The 25,571-nt window shown below is 42.7% G+C and overlaps 1 protein-coding gene across 1 annotated transcript in view; it reads right to left on the bottom strand.

Annotated features, from left to right (window-relative positions):
• Positions 1 to 25,571, bottom strand: part of CNTRL (centriolin) — a 75,420-nt gene that overhangs the window by 21,309 nt on the left and 28,540 nt on the right. The window contains exons 11-24 of the mRNA XM_044920482.1: positions 23,364 to 23,517; positions 22,047 to 22,267; positions 18,917 to 19,093; positions 16,356 to 16,490; positions 12,306 to 12,451; positions 11,516 to 11,723; positions 10,859 to 11,038; positions 8,848 to 9,027; positions 7,963 to 8,079; positions 7,534 to 7,678; positions 6,887 to 7,038; positions 5,053 to 5,242; positions 3,263 to 3,576; positions 2,141 to 2,346 (exon numbers count right to left, since the gene is read on the bottom strand). Coding sequence (XP_044776417.1) covers positions 2,141 to 2,346; positions 3,263 to 3,576; positions 5,053 to 5,242; positions 6,887 to 7,038; positions 7,534 to 7,678; positions 7,963 to 8,079; positions 8,848 to 9,027; positions 10,859 to 11,038; positions 11,516 to 11,723; positions 12,306 to 12,451; positions 16,356 to 16,490; positions 18,917 to 19,093; positions 22,047 to 22,267; positions 23,364 to 23,517 — 2,525 coding nt within the window. The remainder of the gene's footprint in view (positions 1 to 2,140; positions 2,347 to 3,262; positions 3,577 to 5,052; positions 5,243 to 6,886; positions 7,039 to 7,533; positions 7,679 to 7,962; positions 8,080 to 8,847; positions 9,028 to 10,858; positions 11,039 to 11,515; positions 11,724 to 12,305; positions 12,452 to 16,355; positions 16,491 to 18,916; positions 19,094 to 22,046; positions 22,268 to 23,363; positions 23,518 to 25,571) is intronic.

The raw sequence follows: 25,571 nt of genomic DNA, 5'->3' as shown, positions 1-25,571 counted from the left end.
ATATGAGAAGCAGTGGGAGACCGGCTACATTTGATTATGTTCAAGGATACGTTTACCCTTTCATTTAACACGATATACTGTTGGGGACACGTGGGTGGCCCGGTCGGGTAAATGTCCGACTCCTGATTTTGGCTCAGATCATGATCTCAGGGTCGTGAGATTGAGCCCTGCATCAGGCTCCGAACTCAGCGTGGAGTCTGCTTGAGATTCTTTCTCCCTCATCCTCTACCCCTCCCCTTGCTCTCACATGCATGCACAATCTTTCTCTCTCTTTAAAATAAATAAATAAATCTTAAAAACAAACATGGTATACTATTGACAGTAAGTACACAATATATATGAAGTATGATGTAGTTGTTTTATCTTTTTTGATTCTTTTTTTTTTGGTCAGCACTTGTCAAGAGAATGTTACTTCTATTCTTCTGTGGTATAAAAAATAAAACAAACTACTACCATAATAATCATCCATTCCCTTAAAACTATCTCTCAACTTGCAGCTCACTAGCTGCCTCAAAGACCAATTTTGTGATTTACCCTGTTCTACTAGAGTAAAATTATAGTGACAATATTTGACAAACAGAAAGCAAGACAAGGAGGGATTCACTAACTCAAGGCTAACGTGTCAAAATTTGAAAATGAAACTATGACAGAAAAACATGAAAATAAATTCATCAACATATTAACAGATTCTTTCTCTTTAAATGAAGGCATACAGACGATCTTTATTGTCTTCTTCGGACATTTCTGTGTTATCCAAATTCTTTAAAATGATCATATATTATACCTTTATAACTAGGAAAAGAAGTGGTTATCCCATTGCCTTACTATCCTCCCTCAAAAAACCTCTTCCCCATCACATACCTACAAAAGTAATAGCATAATCATCTTTCATCTTCAAAACCCTCAAACATCTAGTCCCCATCTTCTCCTGGTGTGACCCTTGCTTGTCCCTGCCAGGTCTATTGGCCAGTCACGTGTGAGCTCCTAGAAGGCAGAGGCCATAGCTCACTCACCTCTGTGACCTCCACAGATCTCCCCCTAACTTTGGTGCCTGGGCCAGTCTGGCTTACACGACAAAAAACTGGGGAAACCATCAAGAACTCATGGGCTACTGCAGAAGATGGGCTTCTACCCATCTGACGCACTCAGCAGATACTGCATTTGTTAACGGACCCTATGCCAGATGCCGGGGCACAAAGAGGGAGGCCCAGCTACTGCCGTCCTGGGCTCCTTACAACATGGCGTGAACAGTATTATGCCCAAGGTTGCCAGCCCTGAACTGCGGGAGCCGGAGATGAGAAAGGTTTTGTGTGAGAGATGGGATCCCTGATCTTCACCTGGAAAGACAAGGTGGAGTAGGCAGGGGGTAGGGAAACCATTTTAGGCAAGGACAGTATGTGCACAGGTGGGGAGGCAGGAGAAAATGTGGTGTTTGGTGAAACCAAAGAAAAGTAGGTAGGGCGTGAACAAACACTTTGTGTGGGAGAGAAGGGTAAGGCAGACAGGCAGGGTTCAGATCTGGAGGGCGGGTGTGTATTGTGATGGGACCGCATCATACGGCGGAGTGGCACGCTCAGGTCCTGGCTATATGTAGGGTAGAATGGAGAGGCTGGACAGGGAAGGCTGATGCGGAAGGTAGTCCAACAACCAAGGATGACATGATTAAAGGCCAGGGCAGCAGTGACGAAAGAAGGGGACCAGCTTGACAGCTCTTTGTGTATACTTATAAGACTTGGACACCAGCTGGAGGCTTGGGAAAGTGGGGAAAGAGGAGCTGAGGACACCTGGCATGTTTTTAGCCAGAGTAACTGGGGAGGGCAGATGGCTGTGCCATTCTCCAAGAGGGCCTACAAGAAGAGCTGATTTGGACTACTGGCCAAGAGAACTCAGGCTTGCACTGCGCAGCCTGGGAGTCACCCCGTGGCTAATACTTTAAATTCAACGCTATTCCTCACTTGTTAGCCACATTTCAAGGGCTCAAAGGCACATGTGGCTAGTGACCACTGTTCTGGACAACACAGATCTGCAGCATTTCCAAGATCACAGAAAGCTCTACCGGACAACACTGACTTAGGTTACCTTAATGAGCCAATATCCTATTCATCAGAATTATAAAAATAAAATGGCTAATAATAATTACTTTCGCTGTTGATGTTTCTGGATGGTTCTATGTAATTCTTCTACTTCATACTCTAAGTCTTTCTTCTCTTGCAAAAGACCATCAATATTATGATGCAGTTCTTCCAGTTCTTTCTCCGACTGCCGCTTAGATGCTCTCATGCACGGTTCCTGCTTCCCAGATTTTAAATGCTGCATTATGTCTTCTAATCTAGAAACTTCATTCTCCTAAACAAAGAAAAAAACACAGTACTGAGAACATCACTTGATGTTTCTCTTCTTTCCTGCCAAGAGCTGCAATTAACTCGAAGTGCTATCTACAATGTGAAAATGGTGGTAGCTTCTAAGACTTCAGTGTGAAAAGAAAAATTAAGTCAAGCCAATTTTTCACATACCACAGATGAAATTGATGAACAGAACTTTTAACTTTTCCATCAGCCCAACTACGGTTGATACACATTCACCAAACACCTCGTAGGGATCATCTCTACCTCCAGAGGTCAGCAAGTAGCAGAAGAGACAGACACAGGTTGTCTCCCTCCTCTGGGCACAGCGGAGGGGAGTTAAAATACTACTTAAAGTCATGAAAATACTACTTAAAAACATTTGTAAAACCATGGGGAAATGCCTGTAATGTTAAGTGGGAAAAACAGAATATGAAACCTGTGTACGAATTATGAAAAGAAAAAAATAATCACCTATCTCACCACCCAGAGATAATCCCCACCACAACCCTGCTGCTCATATATGTGAATACACGAGCACATACATGTGTGTGAGTGTACACACACGGATACATGCGGGCACAAGTACAGGAACTACTATGCGAATACACCTTCATATACACATCAGTACTTGTCAATAGAAAAATACACAATAAGCTCTCCAAAAATAGTTAATTTCTAGACTGAAAGCATTTTTGTTAGAAGATGGTTAAACAAAGTTTGCAGACTGGCCTGGTATCCTAACTCTTGTCCGGAAGAGTATTTTAATAAAAGAATGCTTACTCCACTCTAAACACCAACCTTATAAACACACTTGGGACATAATCCGTTCATAAATAGGTCGAATCATTACATATATACCCTTATTCAGTCTCCCGTGGACGCAGTGTGGACAGGGAGTCTTACGTCTTTCCACTTACCAAGTTATGGTGTTCTGGGACGTTGCAATGCAGCACCCCCACGGGGAAGAGGGGTACAGACAAGCTGGCAGGTGGAGGACCATACACGATGGGAGCCCCAACAGGAGGTGGGCCATAAACAACAGCGCCGGGGTTGAGAGGTTGGCTATTGTTGGGCAAGGGAGGAGGGGGTGCATACAGGGCCATGCCCTGGGGTACAGGAGAACCATCGGGAAACACAGTGTATATCATGTATCCGGGGGGAGGTACAAATGGCTGGACCTCTTGGTCATCTAGCTGGCTCTCTTCCTGGCTATCTCCTCCGCTGTCTGCATCTTAAAAGAAACAGAAGAGTGTTTTACCCCCATGGCTTATTAGGTAAATAAATTTATACAGAATGGCAGCACTTAGACCCAAATCCCAAGACGTGAGAATGAAATTTCGCCAAAAAGGTCAAAAGCAGTTTTGAAAAGCTGATCAAAACAGGGATTCATATATTTTCAGTGGCTGATACTTGAGTTTTTCTTATGCCTATCTGTTGATTTGCCTTTTTTTTTTTTTTTTTTTTTAGTCTTCATTCATTTATTCAGCAACAACTTGGGTGCCTGCTTCAGGCTAGAGAAGAGATCAACAGAGATGCAGAGAGGAGCAGTGAGACCCACAGCCCTCAGCACTGACCACGATCACGGCGCATGGCTCTCCAAGCTGCTGGCCTTCCTGCTTATCTCCCTGACCAGCAGGATCTACATTTCTCACTGATGACAGCCTAGCACGCAGCAGGCACTCAGTAAATAGCTCCTGAACGAACACACTCTTCAAAGGGGGTATTCCTACTTTACACTGCCTAGGATCACGCAGCTACCTACTGCAAGAGCTATGATTAACTCCCAAGTCTGACTCTTCCTCTCAGAGCTTTAGAAGATGGACCTATAACACTTCATTTTACGGGAGCCTGGGTGGCTCAGTCGTTAAGCGTCTGCCTTCGGCTCGGGTCATGATCCCGGGGTCCTGGCATCAAGCCCCACGTCTGGCTCCCTGCTCGGCGGGAAGCCTGCTTCTCCCTCTCCCACTCCCCCTGCTTGTGTTCCCTCTCTCGCTGTCTCTCTCTCTGTCAAAAAATAAATAAAATCTGGGCGCCTGGGTGGCTCAGTCGGTTGAGCGACTGCCTTTGGCTCAGGTCATGATCCCAGGGTCCTGGGATCGAGTCCCACATCGGGCTCCCTGCTCCACGGGAAGCCTGCTTCTCCCTCTCCGACTCCCCCTGCTTGTGTTCCCTCTATCGCTGTGTCTCTCTCTGTCAAATAAATAAATAAAATCTTTAAAAAAAAAAAATAAATAAAATAAATAAATAAATAAAATCTTTAAAAAAACCACTTCATTTTAGTCGAGCTAGTCAATGCCATGACACAAGGAGGTAAGCACCTGCCATGCTCCAGGAGCGCAGGTGACGAAGCCGCTCAGTCAGCCTGGGTGAGGCAGGGTGGAGGAAGGCTCCATTAAGGAGTGCTGTTTGAGGGCCTGGGTCTTGTTGAACGTTCAACAGGAATGGATTTAGGAGAGGAAGGAAGAAGGACATTCTAAACAAAGGGTTTAAAACAGGGAGGTTAGAGGAACATGGCATGCTTTGGGTATCTTAGGCAGCTGGGATGGCTGACTGTGGGACAGTAATGGGAGGGGAGACAAGAGGTCACTGGCCAAGGCCGCAGCACAGAGGGCCTTGCAGAACAAGCTAAGGAGTCTGGATTGTGTCTTATGGATTTCAGGGAACCAATAAAAGAGAAATGCAACTTTCCTTCTGTGATTTAACTTACCTCTATTTGAAAACGATTTATGTAACCCACTTCTGATGGGAGAATACACCCAGTATCCCGAGACAGGTGGAGGACCACTGTCCTCCTTTCCATCCTGCTGTCCATGACGTGGTTTTCTAACAGGAGTTGAGGCTGTGTACTTTAGGCCGACGCCAGAGTCCTTGGTGGCCTGGGAGCTGTGGCTGGAAACCTAAAATAAATGATAGAAGAGCCCACTATTTACTAGAAATGAAAAGACTGAGTTGGAGAAATGCCAAAGTCTAGAACAATCGTTGAGATGTAGCAAAGTTGAGAAAGAACTGGTTTCTTTTCATAGATTCTAATTCTCATTTTTCAGAAAGAAGTGAGACATGATTACACAGTCAAGTCAGGTAAATGGGCTGAGTGTCGGCCTCTCTTCTCCAGTGCTCATCTTTCCTGGTGGCTTCTCCCCTTTTGCCTTCTCCCTGATGACCCACCAATGAAGGCCAGGGAAACCAATGAATTTTCAAGGCCATATGGGATATTAGTCTCCTGCTGTCTTGGGAGCCTGGTGTGGCTGGGAAGCTCTACTCTGCTACCCTCCCTCCTTCCCAGTCATAAATAGGTCTACTTCCCAAACCCTCGCCCAGCTCAGCCTTACAATATTACATCTAACCTACACAGCTTCCACCTTCAGCCCTGGATGTCAAGGCTGTCTGGATTCTGGTTAAGTCTACACAGCCCTGGGATGCCCGTGTGTCAGCCGCTTCTCCCTGACTGTTGCCTGTCTGCTGATTCTAGCAGGAGGTAATCCAGCCCCGCTGCTCCAGATGCGGGCCGCTTACTGTCCTCTCCTCACTTCCCACCTTCAAGCCCCAAGCCGTGACCATTGTGTCTCCTGGACATCCCTCGGTGCCATCTCTCCCCCAGCTCCACTGCTCTAGCTCTGGCTTCTGTCCCTCATGGAATGAGTTCACACAGCGCCCCCCCGCCCCCGCCCCCGGTTCACCCCCCGCAAGCCAGGCCCCCACACTCAGCCCGATTACTCCTCCTAAACTACGGCTCTGATCACATTACACAGCCGCGGTCCTCAAGGCCTCCCTGAGTCAGTGCAAGAGATTTTGAGGCCCTTTTCAAAAGCATGAGCCCCATCTACTTTCCCAGCCTCACCTTTCACTGTTCCCATCCAACCGTCCAACCCCACAAGGCTACTCACCACAGCTAAACCAACTCTCCCCTTCCACACATTTCCTCCCTCCTAAAAGCCCACCCCTTGAAGGCTAAGTGCTGACCTCATGACTGTGTGTGAAGCCTTCTTTCCTGAACTTCCCCATGCAAGGAAGCCCTAACACTTCTCTACAACAGAGCACACAGGTCAAGTCTGTTGTCACGTGCATGCCACTGTTGTAATTACACTGGTGTACGGGTCTCCCGACCAGCGCATGAGCTCTTGGACATCATTCATTCCTCATGGCACCCCATCCCACCTAGCACCTGACCTAGATTTCATGAACACAGAATGAAATGTTGGCTAAAATCAAATGAAATCCAGGTGCCCAGTTTTCTGTCAGCCTCTGCACAATTTTCTACCCATTTCCAACAGGCCCTCTGGGCTCGTCACCTTATCCCCTTGCAGAATCTTCTTTCACGGACCCACAACATACCACCTGAGCATGGACGGGCAACAGCAATATTCCCAGGAAGGCCCTATTTTCATCTCAAATATTATAAACACTTAAGAACCTCAATGCATGGCTTAGCCTAGACATATTGTTCTTGAGACCTTCTTCACAAACTGGGAGATGAGAACACTGTCACATTTCCTTCAAGAAAATTCAGTATACACACACTCCCAGCATCACAGACTTCCTACTTTTGATGATGTTGATGGTGGCATAAAGTACCAATAGCCTCGTCTTTTGAAAGGATCGGTCATGCTGCTGATGTAATCATTCTGATGAGAAACTTCACGTCGAAGTTCAGCAATTTCTTCCAAAACATTTTCAAAGCTTCCTTTGTTAACATCTGCAAAAGAAAGCCATTCTGTGAAATTTAGCATGAAATCCTCTACTTCCCTCCTCTCTCAACGTACCCAAGTGATGCCACGGCAGCCAATGACTTTGATCAGCTCCTCAAAGCTGACTTTTCAGCCTGTCCCATGGTAACAAGTTTTTGCTAACACTTAAAGAGGATAGACATACCCCTCTGTTGTTCATTTATAAAGTAAGCCAGGGAAAGAGAACAGATTTGTAAACATTATTCCTTTTGAAAATTCAAAAATCTCGTCTCATTGTAATCAAGTTCCTTAATACTTCACTTACATAAAATGTTTTTTAAATTCTTTGTTTTTATTCATTAAGCTAATTATCACAGCTCTGTAAATCAAGCATGGAATTGATCTATCACAGTTAAATAAATTTGCTACGTGAAAAACAAACAGGATGATCTTTTTTTCACATGATTTGATTTTAGAACAACTGTTTTTAAAACTACTACCCAAATCAAAGCCCAATACTTTACCAGCCCCGGTGAGGTCCAGTAAATTCCGCAGCCTTGCGATCTCTGTCCTTTGTCTCTCCATTGTCTCATTTAGTTTCTCCATCTCCAGCACCTGTGAGTTCACTCCTCCAGTGCCAACATCTACTTTCACCATCTCATTTTGAAACTATTAAAAAATCACATACACAAAGTTGCCCACAAATACTCTTTCCCAGGTGCACTTATCCTTGCAGCTTGATTTAGTACTTCTAGAACTTTTACCCATGCTTTACTCACGAGGATGCTGCGTCACTCCTTGTACTGAAATCGCACTCCGCCCGGCACGCAGTAGGGGACCAAGTGCTGACGAACCACTGATTACACTTCCAAATTCTCTGAGTGGCCACTTCCACTACTTTTGTCTTTGAGCAACTGATACAGGCCCAATAAGGGGGAGACCCCAGCACTGACCTGCTCCTCTTTATCTCTGAGAAGGTTCTGTAGGAGTTCGATCTCCGCTTCTGCTCGGGTCAGATCCCTGGCCGCTTGTGCTGCCTTTCTGCTGAACCTCTGCGTCTCCTGCAGCTCCTACTGGGACAGAGGTAGGAGAGAGGCAGCACTGCCATCATTCGCTGTCTCCTTCATTTCTCTCTTCCTCTCAGACTCCTCTGTGTTCGTCCGATCGCCAGCCTCGCGTGCGTGAGTGCGTGTGTGCGTGTGCGGCGCCAGTCCCACCCTGTCCCGTGCTGTTCCCATCACTTGGCAGCCTGGCTCCACCCCTGCATGGGGCCAGGTGGGCAGGGGGCTGCATCAGAAAGAACCAGAGCTAACTTTTTCTTCACTATTCTCCGGTCTTCCACAACTAGTGTCTCTCTGGACTCTCATCATTAGATTGTCTCTCCTATGATCTATTGTCTTAATCTCATGAGCATCTGCCCCCTTTCAAACCGTTACAGACAGCATTTCAGTCAGAAGGCAGAACAGCCCGAGAGGTCACGTGTTATCTGACTGCACAGGATGAAAAGTCTGGGGTTTGGAAGGATGAGATGGCCAGCCTTTAAAACCCTGGTTCAGGTGTGTATGCACAGCCATCTCCCTAGGCAAAGCGCTACACTTTGAGGCGGGGACAGTATGTTTCATTTGATGGTTCCTGTCAGGGCTCAGGAGGGGGCAGGACCCACGGCAGGGCTGTGACAGGAGAAATACAATCCTTAGGTCTAAAGGGAGACAGCAACTTTACAGTGGTTTCTAAGACAACCAAAGTCTATAACAAAATAATAATAAAAGCAATAAACAAGTGGCTATGTTTTGGGGCAGCAGGGCCAGTGGAAGCTTATTCTAGACATGTGGACTCACCTCTGCTCGCTCCTGGTTAATTTTCATCACAGTTCCATGAAGGGACTTGAGCTGGTCTTTGGCAACGGTGAGCTCAGCCATGGCTAGCTTATCAGAGGCGACCACGGCTTTCTTTAGTTTCTTCAATTCTCTATCTAAACCAAGAAATTGTTCCTGAGACTTGGCATCTTCAAGTTTCTTCTAAAATAAAAGAAACATTAATTGAACAGATGAATCACTTGGCAGCAATTAATTAAGACACAAGCTCCATGAGGGCAGGGACTCTATTCACTGCTACCCAGCCCGTACCTAGAATAATACCTGGTACAAAGCAGGTGCTCCATAAATATTCACTGAGTGAATGAATAAATAAAATGAATTCAAAATTGTATGGTAAACTTAGAATGAAATCAGTCTTCTTAGTCAAGAACCTTTGCGATCACAGATTCATTCATTCATTGGAAAACCATTTCCTGGCACCATCACCAAGTGATGGACCAGCCCCTTGTGACTGCTGAGTCAGGCACTGGGATATGGTGGTAAATAAAGCAGACTGGGCTATTGCCTTCAAGGAGCTTATGAGAGACAGATAATAAACAAACACATGCTCAAAATGGTGGTTAGTAGCTATCAAGGGACAGAACAGGGTACTATTTGAGAGAACAGCAGGAGAGATGGAGATTGGTGGGGAGGGGGCAGTCAGAGAGAAGGATGGAGGAACATGGTCCAGGAGAGGGAACGGCATGTGGGAAAGCCAGGAGAACTTGGCATTTTTGAGGAACTGAAAGAAGGAGCCTGGTGAGAACAGGAGGGAGGCAAATCATGCCAGGCCTCATTGGCTTAAGAATTTAGGTCTTTTTCATAAAAACAACAGAAGTTCCTGGACAGGGGAAGTGGCTGGGGGTGGGGGTGGGGGTTGGGACTAACAGGAGTCAATGCCTGTTTTTGAAAGAGCATGGTGGCGGCTCCGGGAAGCGGGGTCATCTGTCAGGTGGCCACACCAGTGGTTCAGAAGGGAGATGATGGCTGGATGGGGGTGGTGGCATCAGAGAAGAAAAAAGGAACTATATTCCAGATATATTTTGGGGGCGGACATGACAGGACTTGGGAACTGAAAGGTTCTCGGTCAAGTCTGAAGCAAGTCATTCACTGAGGCTGGGAGAAGGGAGAAGGCACGTGTGCGGGGTGACAAGGTATCAAACAGTGGAGCACGGGAGAGAGAACTGACCAGAGAGAAGGGGGATGCTGCCCATCTGAGGTTGAGGACCAAGAGATTGTAACGATACCACTGTGCCTGGGTGGGTGATATTTTTCTGCAGGAATACTCAGGATGGGTATCAGCCCAAAGCATACAGCTGCAGTTCTGTTGGGCAAGTGAGACAGGAGAAAAGGACAAGGGACTTGAGGACATTTGCAAAAATGGGTATCAAGGGGACCATGGAATTTAGGTTGGGCGATGATGAGGAAGGTAGACAGGAAACCCTAACAGACAGAAAAGGTGGGATTCATGCCCTGGAGTTGTCAGTGAGGTTGAAAACGTGTCAGCGTGGGGTGCAGTGGACAGCGTTATGATAAGCGCGGGCTGCTTAGCTCAGGATTTCCGAGGCGGTGGGCGCAATTTCTGAGCTGCACAAGGTTGAGGATGTGACGATGGGAGGAGACGGTTGAGGTGGGATGGAGAAGCAAGGAGAGAAGCCGGCATGTTAGAAAGGAAGATGAGGAGTTAAACAGTAATTGCCCATGGATGTATGGATGTGTCCAACTGGGCGAGGGGTTTCTGAGGAGGCCATCAGCACTGAAGCTCTAAGGTCCCTCCTCGCACGCCATTTCTCTCGTTTTCATCTATGCGGCACCTGTCTCAGGACCTTGATTCGACCACATGCATCCTGGCCTCCCCTGGGTCCAGTCCACCTCTGGACCAGTGACGCTGCCACAGGTGACTGTGGATCAGACTCCGCCCTGAGGGCCTGCTCCTGGGGGGCAGGACCCAGGTGTGAGGACCCAGGTGTCACGCTTTCCGAGTCCTCCCCACCTTTTTCTCTAACTCCCGGAGTTGGGCCAGAATTCTCTCCTTCTCTTCATCAGCTTCCTGAAGTTGGAGATCTGTAAGGCCTTGGATTTCCTCCATACTTTTTAGATTTTCTTGCAAATAGTGAATTTCATTCTCCAACTGCTGGATTCTCGCTTCGTGCTGCCTCTTATCAAAACTAATCTGTGAGGAAATCAAGTTTTGAAGAGGATTTTTAGGCAAAATAAAAACTTTTTAGGGAATCACATTTCATTTTACTAAAGAAGGTAATGAAATTTGGTACTAATGAGTTACAGGGCATGGTTTCATCTTGAATGTTCTCTAGGATCTAAAATCTAGGATTTTCATGTTTGCGTCATCATTAAAAGAACTGCATCCAAAAAATCAGATTCTGGCACGACACTACACCCCAGCAATGTAGTATTGTTTACCTGCATGCCCACCTGCTTCCAAAACAAGGAAAACAAAGCCCCAAAGAAGCCTGACTGACATCAGTAACCATATTCAGGGTTGAATTTCAGTCACAGGCAGTCTGACTCGTGAAGAGTGAAAAGAACAGTATGTGTCCGTATTTACATGAGAAGGAAGCACTGCAATTTGTTGAAAGAACAGGAGTATTGGCCAAACACGCCCCGCAGCTGCCTCTCGCCCTTTCCTTACCCGCGCCTCCAGGGCCCTCTCACAGGCGTGCCTGAACTCTGCTTGTCCGCTCGCCAGTTTCTCTTGCTGCAGGGCCATTTCTTCCTGGAGCTTTCTCTCTCTCACTTGTGCTTCCTCTCTCTCCCACTGGGAGCGTGCAAGGATTTCACTGAATTGTTTCTGCAAATCAGCAAGACTTTTCCCTAAGACATCCGAAGAAGTATGGATTCTGGGGAGGGGAAGAGAAGATGGCATAAAGGTGACGGTTCAGGTCTCGGGCCGGATGCGACGCAAACATGCTGGTAGCCGTGCGGGAGCAGAGAGAGCTGCCTGGACGGGACCCGTAGTCGGCAACTCAGCACCCCTGAAGTGCAAGTCACTGTTTGATGCAGTGACTGCTGTCACTCTGGAAACACAGGCTCCTAGCAGGCTAAGGATGTTTGCTCAAAGAATAAATGTCCATTTCATGTATTTACATCAGCCTTGGTTTTGATATTTATTTTCTATTTAAAATGCATAATATGGCTCTACTTCCTGACCATATGCAAGGAATTTTCAAGAAAAGAGTTACTCTTAAAACTTCTGCTTTTTAAATTAAATAATACCAAAAAGTATGAATGATCTAAATGTAAAAAAATCAGTGATAGGCAGTTTGAATGAAGCAATCTTGTGTCTCAGTCACGGAAAATATGACACAGGAACGCTTACAAAAGAAATCAGCCGTTAACAGAACTTGGGAAGGTGAGTCTATACGCACCTTATTTTCATAACTCAGCAACCTCAATACCTGGAGGTCCTGATTTTTCATTACCTCATTTCCCCAGCTCCTGACTTCAGTTTTTTCCTTAGCTCATCCACACGAGCTGCCACTTCTTCTGGACGAATCAAACCCTCAACCACACGGTTAAGGTGACTCTGGAAGTCTTTAAGTTGCTGTTTTAATAGGTCATTGTCATCCTATGGATGGTGGTGAAATGGGGAGGTAAAAGTTACCAAAACAAATTTAAAATACACACACATACCCATACACAGACTACAGTACTTGTCATATGATAGTTCTATTCAACTTCCTTTACCAGTTCTTTAAACATGCTTTCTAGGGCGCCTGGGTGGCTCAGTCGTTAAGCGTCTGCCTTCGGCTCAGGTCATGATCCTAGGGTCCTGGGATTGAGTCCCACATTGGGCTCCCTGCTCCGCGGGGAGTCTGCTTCTCCCTCTGCTTCCTTCTCCCTCTGCCTGCCGCTCCCCCTGCTTGTGCTCGCTCTCTCTCTCTCTGACAAATAAAATAAATAAAAAAATAAATACAATAAAAAAAATGCTTTCTATTGGGGCTGACAAATATCTGAATCTACTGATCAATCTAAAGTCACAAAAGACAGAACCAGGCATTACAGTATTTCCTGATGTGATACAAAAATAAGTACCTGTGAACACTACCTGTGAACGTCTTCTTGCTGAGAAGTAACTAACTTGAATCTAAATAAGCCTCCATAGGCAACATAAGAACATATTAATCAATACCAGAAAAGATGCAACCAGCAAAATCTAGAATACAGGAAACTATACAGGACAAAGACCTGGTTTTCTCTAAAATACTACAAAGGGGGAAAGAAGGAAGAAGCCTATAGATTAGAACAGACTTAAGAATCAAGTCAACAAAATGCAATGTGTGCACTTTATTTGGATCCTGATTCCAACCAACACTTGGCAAAACTGTGAGAGGTATGGGTCATGGGATTGGGTCCCGCACTGGACTCCACACTGAGTGTGGAACCTGCTTAAGATTCTCTCTCTCCCTCTCCCCCACCACCTCTCTCTCTCTTTCTCTGAAACAAAACAAAACCAAACTGTATGAGATAACTTGAAAATCTGCATATGATATGGCATTTGGTATTAGGGAATTACTATAATTTTAAGATATAAAGTGTTATCTATTCATGCTTTTTAAAAAAGCCTTTGTATAGTATTTACAGATAAAATAAGATTTTCAGATTTTATTATTAGAGAGAGAGAGAGAGAGAGAGCATGAGTGGGGGGGGAGGGGCAGAGGGAGAAGGAGAAACAGACTCCCTGCTGGGCAGGGAGCCCGATGCAAAGCAGGGCTCAATCCCAGGACCCCAGGATCATGACCCGAGCCATTCAGGCACCCCAAGATTTTGATTTATTTCACAATAATTCAGTGTGTGAACAGGTGTGAGGGGTGTGTTATGGCAGGCATGACAGATGAGGTAAGGCTGGCCACGCACTAATAACTGGTGAAGACATGAGGATTAATTTCCGTATTCTACTTTTGTATCTGTTTGAAATGTCCATAATTCAAAGTTAAAAAAAACAAAATCAAAAAACACTTTGCCATGAGACTCTGTCTACCAAGCAACTAAAAATGAAACCTCTAATACTGAAACTTCTCTAATAACTTATAATTCTCTGTGGGAGTATTTGTTACATGCCAGCATATTTTTATTCTTAACAAACACAATATCCCAAGAATTAAATTCAGACAATGCCTCTTTCAAGTAAAAAGAAACTGCTAAAATCACCTTAAATTGTAAAGAAAAATAGTTCTGCATCCTAAGGTGCTGACTGTATTCACCTGAACACCTATATTCCACCTGAGTGATTAACTTAACCTTCAAACTCAGTGAAATACTCTTAACTAAAATGGAGAATTCAGACTTGCAATGAACATGTTAACTGCCTGTTATCTGTAAACTGTCCTGCCCACTGCCCTGAGGTGCCCAGATTTGTACCACTGTCTAAGCCTGGCCACAGGTGACCTGACCCAAGGCCAGACAATCTGCTGACTAGCCAGAAAACAAGTTCTCACTCTCTCCAAAGTTTGGACCAAGATCCAGGACATCAAGTCCATAAGAGCAGGCCTTGTAAAGATATGTCAGCTCAGGGCTGGAGTCCACGGTGGGCAAATACAACACCCACAGAGTCAGAGAAGGAGAAATGAGAGAGCCCTGTAGCTCCTGAAAGACTGACTGACACAGCAGCTCTGGCTCCCTTCTGGAGCTCGTGTTAGGAGGTTTTGGTTCATTACAGCTAAATGATTTTCTGACAAAGACAAATGCAGAGTGAGTTTAACCTGAACTCTGTCTCAGGAGGTTATTAGGCCAAGGACCGAGTTCCAAGTAAGAAGGTAGTCTCACAGCATGGGCTAAGCATTCTGGAAAGCTGACTTCAGTTTCTAACTTGGAGGAGAAGGCCCCAGAAGAAGACATTTTAGTCTCTTTCTTTAAGAGATGTATACTGAAGTATTTATGGGTGAAATAAAGATGTATGAGATTTTCTTTTGAAGTATTCCAGCAAAACAAACACGTGGACTGACTGAACCTAGAATGGCAGAATGCTGACTGTTTAAGCAGGGTAAACAAAAGGACCTAAGACTCTTCTGTTTTTGTGATTATTTGAAAATTTCCATAGTAAAAGTAAAAAATAGTAATCTATTGAACACCTGACACACAAGTCAAACAAGAATGGAAAATCTGTATGTCTTTTATGATACTTGCTTCAGAAATTAAGCTGATAGCATCAAAAATTAAATTCTAGGTTATTACATTTCCTTAAACTTTGAGGAAAAAATATTCAAGGCATTGGAAGAAGAGAGAGAATTTGGGTGAGCTTATTAGTCTTACTACAATCCCCCGCATGGAAGCCTTCCCTAAAACCATGGCCACTCTGCCCCTTTATTTCTGGTGAAGTATAACACATGCCACCTCAGTCAGCCAAGTGGCCCTTGGCCTCACAGACTGAGACCTGAGTGTTGATCCAGGTACCTGTTTGTTCAGACATCTGTGCTCTCTGAGAGTTTAATTATCTGGAAAATCCTGTCCACCTGCTTCTCTGGCAGTTTGTTAGGCAGATTATTGTGACAGTGGCAGTAAAAATACTCTGCCAAAGCAAACCCCCCCCCGATGTAAAATGACTCCATTTTTTTTTTTTTTAAGATTTTTTTTATTTATTTATTTGAGACAGAGAGAATGAGAGAGAGAGAGCACATGAGAGGGGGGAGGGTCAGAGGCAGAAGCAGGCTCCCTGCCGAGCAGGGAGCCCGATGCGGGACTCGATCCAGGGACTCCAGGATCATGACCTGAGCCGAAGGCAGTCGCTTAACCAACTGAGCCACCCAGGCGCCCCTCCATTTTTTTTTTTTTAAGACTTAGTTATTTTATTTGAGAGAGAGAGAGAGAGTATGCACGTGCACGCACGCACAAGCAGAGGAGGGGGCAGAGGGAGAGGCGAAGCAGACTTCCCACTAAGCGGGGAGCCCGACATGACATGAGGCTTGATCCCATAACTCCAGGGCTCAATCCCATGACCCCGAGATCATGACCTGAGCCGAAACCAAGAGTTGGACGCTCAACCGACTAAGCCCCTCAGGCGCCCCATGACTGCATTTTTAATAGTATCCTTTCTGAGGAGGGGATTGTGAAAATTGTTTACAGTTAAGAAGTTCTGCAACCCACTCTAGTTAAATTCCTGGATAATTACAAAGATATTTCAGTGGAAGAAGAATGCATCAATCTGATCCTTTTAGCTCAGTATGGTGACAAATCTGCTTCTCGGAGAAATGTCAGGTATTGCTTTCACCTGTGAGTTTACACAGTCCTTGCTGTGTACTCCCGACCCTGGCTCTACCTCTTCACACCACCAGAACAACACAAAGGATGTTTGTGTTAATAATCTTACGGAGATGGGCTCACAAGGGAACAGAGGCTATGGTACCATCCCATCCAGAATCTTTCTTTTCTAATAATTCAAGTTGCTTACTACAGGTTGGAGCAGGTTAAGTATCTGACTGAAGACACTGAGGGTGTCCTACGTAAGAATATATCCTGAACAGACATGTCTCTACCTGCAGCTGTCTGAGCTGTGTGCGGAGTTCACTATTTTCTTGGTCCTTTCCTTCTGAGAGCTGGGCTTTTCTGACCGCATTCTTGAGGGCTTGCTTTTCCTTCTCAAGTTCCTCTTGAAGGGCCGATTGTTCTAACTATTGCCATGGGAAGCAACAATATGAAAACATAAATAGCAACACTTTTTTTAATCTACAAAGGCATAAATACATTTATATACACACACAATCCCTTGATAGCTATGGTTTTATAATAACTCGGTTTTATGTTTGTATGTTCAAATTTCAAAGCCCAAGTTAATCTTTTTCACATGCCTCCTTCAACCATTAATACTTAAGAAAGAGTAGACATCAGAATCAGCTCAGCTCAGATATACCAAATAGAACCTCAGGGGTGGGCCCAAGTACCTACCTTCAAAAGTTCTATGAGTGATTCAACAGTTACTGCTCTTCCTTCCCTTAGACTAGTATTTCTCAAACTGTGGTCCTCAAATACCTATATCAAAATCACTTGGTGTGCTTGTTAATAATGCAGATGCCCAGATTACATCTCAGCCTCAATGGGCCAGAAGCATCGGGGGGGGGGGGGCAGGAATTTGCATTTAATAAGCTTCACAAGCGATTTCATACAGCTAATGTATACCAATTAGAGATCTGTAGATCAGAGAGATCTATTATGCTCCATACTCTCAATATATGGCTTGAAGACCAATTCTGGTAGTGCTCCTCCCAAGAAGGGGAATATCCCTCTTAATATCAAGTAAATCTGTGAAAAGGCTAGGCTGTTATAATATTTTTGTCAAGACTTATGAGGAAAAAAAAAGGACAATGGAAATACAAAGGACAATAGATTTCAAGCTAGTAAAGGCTGGCTTGAAAACTTAAGAGAATTTATTTGAAATCAGATGGCATCTAGAATTTATTATTATTTAGAAATCTGTATTTACTGTTATTTTAATTGTTTCCCCCCAACTTCCCATTTTTTTGTACTCTGATCTTATCAACTATGGTTTTGTAAAACTTGATACTCTTGAAAAATATAATCCTGACAATTGTCAGGTGGTCATTTGGTATCTGATAAGGGATACAAATTACCATAATTACTATAATAAGCATGACCTATTTTTATTTCCTTTTCTAATCACATGAATGCTATTTTCCATACATTCCTGGGATTCAAACTATTTTATTCTATTTCACTTCCATCCAATAAGTGCATCTTGACCCCTTTTATGTGCCAGGGACTGAGAGAACAGAAACAGGCATATACAATCTGGGTAGTCACCGTGCTCCGACTCTAGCGGGAGAGATGGACAATCTAAGCTGATCTAAAAATTTTGGATCTAAAAATCTAAAATGCTTTGACTGAGCACAGGCTACAGGAAAACTAAAGTAGGATCCTGAACCCAGATTTCCAGCAGCCACAGGAGGAAGGTCACAGGGGGCTTCCTGGAGAAAGATGCAGCCTGTATGAATAATAGCTAAACAAAATTACATTTTTTTTTTTATAATTTTTTTTTTAAGATTTTTTACTTATTTATTTGAGAGAATGAGAGAGAGAGAGAGCACATGAGAGGGGGGAGGGTCAGAGGGAGAAGCAGACCCCCTGCCGAGCAAGGAGCCCGACATGGGACTCGATCCGAGGACTCCAGGATCATGACCCGAGCCGAAGGCAGTCGCTTAACCAACTGAGCCACCCAGGCGCCCAACAAAATTACATTTTTAATTTGATAAAGAATATGCAGTAACTGGCCCCTGTCTGCCTCTCTGTCTCTCTCTCTCCCTCTTCCCTACTCTTCTTGCTCCTAGCATCCAAGAGGCATACTTTCTGCACTTCAAATGCACTACGCTCCCTCTCCTTGCGTCAGCCTAGAACACTCATTCCTTATCCCTACCCTTTTCACCCCCGCTCCTTCTGCACACCAAAATCCAACTCATCCTTTGAGTCTCGGCTGAGACATTTCTCTACGGCAGTCTTCCCTAACCACCCCTCCCCTGCTACAGAATGCTATCCCCTTCTTTCTCCCACTGCTGGACTGTCAGCTCCACAAGGACAGTGACCATGTCTGTGCCACTCACTGCAGCACCCACAGCACCCGCCCTCAATGGCCAGTTGGTAAGTGGCTTTGGATGAATAATTATTTCTCTAATTTGAGAGTACAATTTCAATGAGTGGATACGTCATCCAACCAAACAGAAAATAGCAAAATAAAATATAACACTAACTTAAAAGAGGTCTCTTAACCTTGTTTTGAGAAAGAAAAACTAGAATTTATTGAACACCAACTGCTAGGTGCTTTCATGCCCAATGTCTCCCTTATCCTCACGATAACCCATTTTATAGACAAGGAGGCATTTTTCAGAGGCTCAAGAGCTATGAAGTGATTTGCATGCTCACACAGGGGCTCACAGGGGTAGTATATGAACTCAGAACCTCTGACTCGAAAAATGTACTCTTCCCATCATTCCATATACATTATATTAAAAACTGTTTCATCTTACATTAAATTAAAGAAAGGCTGATATGTTAATCGGATTCTAGATGGCTTTATGCCCCTACTTACCTGGCTGAACCTTCTAAGTTCTTCCAACTCCTCCTTGAGCTGGCTGGCTTCAGCATCCCGTATTTTCAGCTGAGCCTCTAGCTCAGCCTCATAGGCACTGAGATCTCCCTGGGTCTGCTGCAGGGACACATTCACCTCATGCTGCTCCTGGAGGGCACTCTCTAGTTCTGCAAGCTCCTATAAGGATTCGGTATGTTTATGGAACCCTCCCTGTTCTGCATAAGCATCTGCAAGTCACTATAAGTAACTGGAGCACTGTGAACCAAATGGCCAGCTAATGCTGGCCTGGCACGGAAAGTTTTCATTAGCAATACAATGAAGCTGCAGGCTGTGCGTATCCAGGTTGGAAAACAAAATCCTGACTAAATGTAATCAGAAAAAGCAGTAAGCTACCAACATGTTTTCCAAAGTAATCAGCTGTGTGATACTTCAAATGTGTCTGAATACGTAAGAAGAAAAGGCCTATTTTCCATCAGACACTGGAATAAATGTTTTCACATTGATTCTTTCATCGTATCTTCACAGCAACTGTGTAAGGCACAGTATTATCCCCATTTTACAGAAGACGAACTGGAGAATGAATATCTAAGTAAATTGCACAGGGCTGTGTAGCTTAAAAAAGATAGGATATGAACGCAGATCTCTGACTCCAAAACCCACACCCTTTCTATTAAACCACAGCTTGTTCATTTATTAGAACAAAATGGGATTAGCACTCTCTAATTAAGGATGATACAGTAACTTGAATGAGTGCTGACAAGAATATAAGTACATATTGATTAGCATACCATAGTTCTGATTCATTTTAGTCCATCTGTTTTTTATGATTATTTCAGCTTTTACCTATTTATTTGGGATCTTGAAAAACGAGATTGAACTATTCTAAATTAAAGAGGAGGGTCTTGTGACGAGAACTTCTATAGAAGGATTTCTCAGGGGTGGTCCAAAAACCACTTGGCATCTGAATTATTGGGGTTGCTTGTGCAAGAGGCAAATTCCACTTATAACCAACAAAGGTCCAGAATATATAAAGAATTCCTACAAATCATTAAGAAAAAGACAGACAATCCAATAGAAAAATGGACACAAAATATGAATAGGGAATTCACTGAAGAGGAAGCCTGAATAGCAAATAAACAAAGGGAAGGTGCCCAATCTCTTCAGTAATCAAGGGAAAATGCAGTTATAACAAGATATGAGTTTACATGGGGCACAGAGGAACAAGTTAAACAAATCATGAGAAAATAATAGACAAATTCAGAACGTGGGACACTCTACAGGACCATTAGCCTGGTTTCCACACACACATCTACATGCACAGCTACAAAAGACATTCTTGGCACAACTGGGAAAACTTGAATATGGTTCAGATATTAGATGACATTAGGGAATTATTAATTTTTCTAGGTATAATAATGGCATTGTAGTGATGTAGGAAAATGTCCTAATTTTTAAGAGCTGTGTACTTAAGGGATGATGTCTTGATGTTTGCAACTTTCAAATAACTCAAGGGAAAAAAAAACAAATACAGCAAAATATTTTTTGAATCTAGGAGAACACACAGGTATTCACTGAACTATTCTTTTAACGTTCCTTATAAATGTAAAATTTTCATAATAAAAAGATACCATTTCAAACTCAGCAGAATGGCAAACACTAAGACTGACAAAATGTTAAATTTCCTGAATGTGATAATCATTCTGTGTTAGATACTCTATGTTAGAAAATGTCCCTATTCCTAGGAAACACATGATGAAATATTTAGGAGCTAAGGAGGGTGATGTCCACAACTAATTCTCAAATGGTTAGAAAAAAATTTATATAAAAACATGTAAAAATTATATATGAAAGAGAAAACAAATGTAGCAAAATATTAATTGATGACTCTGAATGCATGGCACAGCGTTATTTGTGTTATTCTCGCAACTCTCCTGTAAATTTAAAATTATTTCAAAATAAAAGTCAGATAACACTAAGGTGTTGGCAAGGATGATGGTGCTCACATTGCTGGTTGGAGTAGAAACCGACTGAATCCCTATGGATGGTAACTGGACAATGTCTAGTGAAGTTGAGGGGGGGGCACATACCCTCTGACTTATGTTCCAATCTTGAATATAGTCCCCATGCTCAAGATGTGTGCAAGGATGTTACACTCAATATCGTAATAGCAGAAGACCAGAAACCACCTAAATGTCCTCCAAGAGGACAATGAATAAGCAATAAATTTGTGGCAGTACCTATAATGGAATGCTGTATACACTAATAAAAATAAGCAAACTACAGCTATATGTATCAATGTGTATAATTCCCCAAAACAGAAATTGGAAGAAAAAAAGTGGTCAAAGAATATGCACACAATGATTATCTTTTATACAAATCTTAAAATTATGCAAAGCAATGCTACATGTTGCTTATGGATAGCCACATATATAATAAAAGAGATGCAGGGAATTAAGTATATTCAATGAGATTCTGTTACCTCTCTATGATCTGCAATGTTTTATTTCTTAAGCTGAGTTCAGAGTACATGGTGTTAAATATAATTTTTGTCATTTTTATCTGCCTGAGAATTTTCATAATATTAAATGTATGAATTCAAACTTCCAGAGTAAGTCCTACTGGGGATGAAATTTGGGAATCTGGGTTCTCATACATGATAGAGTTTGTCAAACAACTAAAAGAGATCAAGTGAAATCTCCAAATGAATGGCAACAAACCAGGTATGGAAGGGTATAATTTAGAACACTGTGTCTTGTTTTGTAAAACAAAGTTAAAATTATGAATAACAACAAGAATAAGAAAATTATGTTGTGCTTAATTTCGCTGCACAAATAACAAAATACGAACACTTAATAACCAACTGTAATAGCTACAATTTCCTATTTTTTAGCGTTCTTTGATAACAACCCCTTTCAGGGATAAAAACTCAGCTAGAATAATCTTCCTTTTCTTAGTAAAAGAAAAATAGTGATTCCAAGTGTTTCACTACTAAAGGGAAAAACCCCATTAAGTAGCCATTAATACTTTTTGTCACTTCAAATTACAGGGTTGCTAACTTCCTTAGCTAACTTAATTTGGACATCACCTACTTCTGAGGCTGAGGAAACAGGCAAGAAGAAATAAATCATACCTTCCTCATATTTTCTGCATCTATGGCCACTATTTCCAGTTGGTCCCTCTCCTGCTCGACCTCACTCAATCTCTGCAGCAATGTCTCTTTCTCATCCTGTAGCTTTCTGCACTCATTGTGGGCCTGAGCGGCCTGGCCTTTGACAGTCTCCAGGTATTCTTGCAACCCACTGATGACACTTTCTAAATCCTTCTTCAGTGCTTCGTTTGCTGCTATTTGTCCTATGCAAAATGGAAAAAGGCAAGGTGATAATGTATGTGAGAAAATGCTTTCAAGATATAGAATTACTGCATTTAGTCTCTTTAGTTATTTGTTACTGGCTAAGAAAGAAATTCCAAGCTTTCAATGATTTGTACCATCTTGTTTTTCTTTTTCAAAATATAATGATTGTTTTTCCCTCTATTATCCATAGTACAGTAGTATTAACTAGCTATACAATAAAAACAGTTTATTCAGTGGGCACTGCTTATAAAATGCTCAATTCGGGCTGTAAAAAGTTTAAAATAAAATAATGAAAATAAACTTTTCCAAATAAATTTCCAAATAAAATAATGAAAAATGTTCAATAAAACTGTTGAGTCCTTGCTGCTACATACACAAAATAAAACCATTCAACATACAAGACTAATCCCAAACTGGCAGCATAAACATGTAACTTGAAGACTTACAAAAAAGCCCAAACCATATATTGCATACCTACTATGTGCCAGGCACTTTATGAACACCACCTCATTTAATCTTCCCAACAACTAGTGATCGAGATAGAAATAACTCGTCACACAGCTGATAACGGCAAAACGGTAAGTGGGCTCTTTTTACCCCATCCTAGGCCCTCACCACTACAACCTCTATTATCTTCCTCTTCCACTAGCAGGGCAATGTCACAATCTAAATCTGCATTGCAAATGTAGATCATCAAATTCTTTCCACACTCCCCTTAGAACTAGACACTGAATGCCCTGGTGTCAATGAGCTCTTTGTTCCTGAAAGGATCATAGGCTTTGGAAGAAGACAATGACATGCCAGAGCTTATCATGATCATGTACTGACTTCTTGCCTACCAAATGCAATGACCTGACTCACCAGAAAATCGATGCAACAAAACTAAAACTGAAAAAATGTTTTACTTCTAGTGAACATTTTTGGGTCCTCTGCGAATATTTCCCTATCAAACACTAGTATGAACAGCTGAAGCATATTCAGCTAATATCTGGATTAATGCCGGACAGGGTGTCAGTTGTCTTTTGTTAATACTGAAATATCTTAAATGTTCAAATTTAAATACTGATTTACCTTAAATCATACTTAAATTCTCACCTTCAGTAAGCTGTTGTTCAAGGTCCTTAATCTCTTCAGTTTCTTTGGCAATTCTAGAAAGTATCTCATCCAAACGGCTTTCAAGTTGTTTGTACTGCTTGTTCATAATGTCAAGTTGTTGTTCTTTACCTCTTTTCTGAGCCTTCATATGGCACTGAATTGAAAAGAAAAAGAAATCAACAAAACCCTGAGTCCTTTAAACTCTTTTAAAAATAATAATAATGCGGGGCGCCTGGGTGGCTCAGTCAGTTAAGCATCTGCCTTCGGTTCAGGTCATGGTCCCAGGGTCTTGGGATGGAGCCCCACATCGGGCTCCCTGCTCAACAGGAAGCCTGCTTCTCCCTCTCCCACTCCCCCTGCTTGTGTTCCCTCTCTCGCTGTCTCTTTCTCTGTCAAAAAATAGATTAAAAAATCTTTAAAAAAAAAAAATAATGCTTAACATTTCTAAAGGAAGAATGGAAAATAAAATGTAACAATTTGAGTCTGTGTCAGGCCCTGTGTTGTTTTCACACAGGTAGTTTTCATTTAAATCTCGTGGTAACTTGATCTAGAAATCATCTCCATTTCCTAGATCTGATAACTGAAAATCAAGGAGGTTAAATTTAAATGATTTTTCCAAGGGCACACCTACGAGGTAATGTAGCCAAGTTCAGTGTTCCTGGCACTGCATGTGTCTTCTAACAAGGTCTCAAAAAAGTTAATTATATATACACATATCCATAGAAAATGACTATATTCCAAAATGTTAACAAGAATTATATCTGGGGGGTGCCTGGGTGGCTCAGTGGGTTAAACATCTGCCTTCGGCTCAGGCTATGATCCCAGGGTCCTGGGATGGAGCCCACTTCTCCCTCTCCCTCTGCCTGCCGCTCCCCCTGCTTGTGCTTTCTCTCTGTCACATAAATAAATAAAATCTTTTAAAAAAAATTTTTTTAAAAAGAAATTATAACTGGGTAGAAGGATTACAGGAGGTTTTTTTCTTTTTTATGAGTATGTTTAATATCTAAAAATTTTTGTAATAGTCACCTTTTTAATCAAAAAAGCACGTAGTTTAAAAAAAGGTTTCTTAGGGAAAAATGGACATGGAAGAAATACTTGGAATTGAGGTTTATTTTCAGTTCCTTGTACAAAGAAACATTTTATTTTTCAGTTTGATAAACTGGGGGCCGAGAGAAACCTCCAAAACCATTCAGCCCAGTGATTCTCAAGATGGAGGGCCCTCTGGAGGCACACTCCTCTATTAGGACATATGCCCCTGGTAGAAAGCAGAGCTTTCCCATACTCACATACCCACTCACACCCCGACAGCCATGCATTTGGGAGCTACTGTAAACTGAAAAGACTAGATTATATTTTCAGGTGTGCTCAGGGGAAAAAACCTGAGAACCAACGGTCTAGTTTAACCCTTCCTTTTACATGTGAGGAAAATGAATCCCAGATCTACCAATGACCTGCCCAGGTCTCCTCAGAGGCAACTGTTCCTGTGGAGACATTAAAATAATTCCCTCTCACTCACACCCTCATGGCTCAAGCTTGCCCCCACAAGATCAGAGGAACAGAACAATAAACCAAGAGAGAGTTATCAGGAGAAACAACTCCATCACAGTCAGAACCAACTCCAAGCTCTCAAGTCTAATACTCATTTTATTATAAAAGAATATTTTAGATGTTCTGCTGCCTCCAAAGACAAGAAAGAAAAGTCCCTTCATTTTTAAGAAACAAGTGAATGGCAGCCTGCTCAGAACGTTTTTGTTTTACTATTGTAAAACTTGACCGGGTTTTCAAAATTCTTCCTTCCCTGCCCTCCCCAAATACCCATCTGAAATCTTTCTGGGAAGGTAACTGCAGATAACAGCTTAAATTCTAAGTAAATTTAGGATTTTTATGGCTCACGAACGAATTAAAAAAAAAAAAAAAGCTGCCTTCATGTCTCTATCATTAAACCTTTAAAATTCACCATTAAAAATTCCACTGAAATCTCCTTACACGCAGGACCAAAAAAAAAAGCTCAATATGCCAATGATCTGCATTAAGCACATGGGAACAAAAGTACATTCTGAGATTTTCACGACCATGGAGCTCACAAACGAGTTATAAAAACAGGAACTTACATCTCTGACTCCTCCTCCTTTCAAGTCTTTTGCACAAAGAGAGAGAAAATCATCATACCTTAACTTAAAATTTGTCCTGTTAAAACTGAGCCGTTGA

Source organism: Neomonachus schauinslandi, chromosome 13 (assembly GCF_002201575.2).
Source record: "Neomonachus schauinslandi chromosome 13, ASM220157v2, whole genome shotgun sequence".
Classification (NCBI taxonomy): Eukaryota; Metazoa; Chordata; class Mammalia; order Carnivora; family Phocidae; genus Neomonachus; species Neomonachus schauinslandi.
This window is presented reverse-complemented; position numbering and strand designations above follow the sequence as displayed.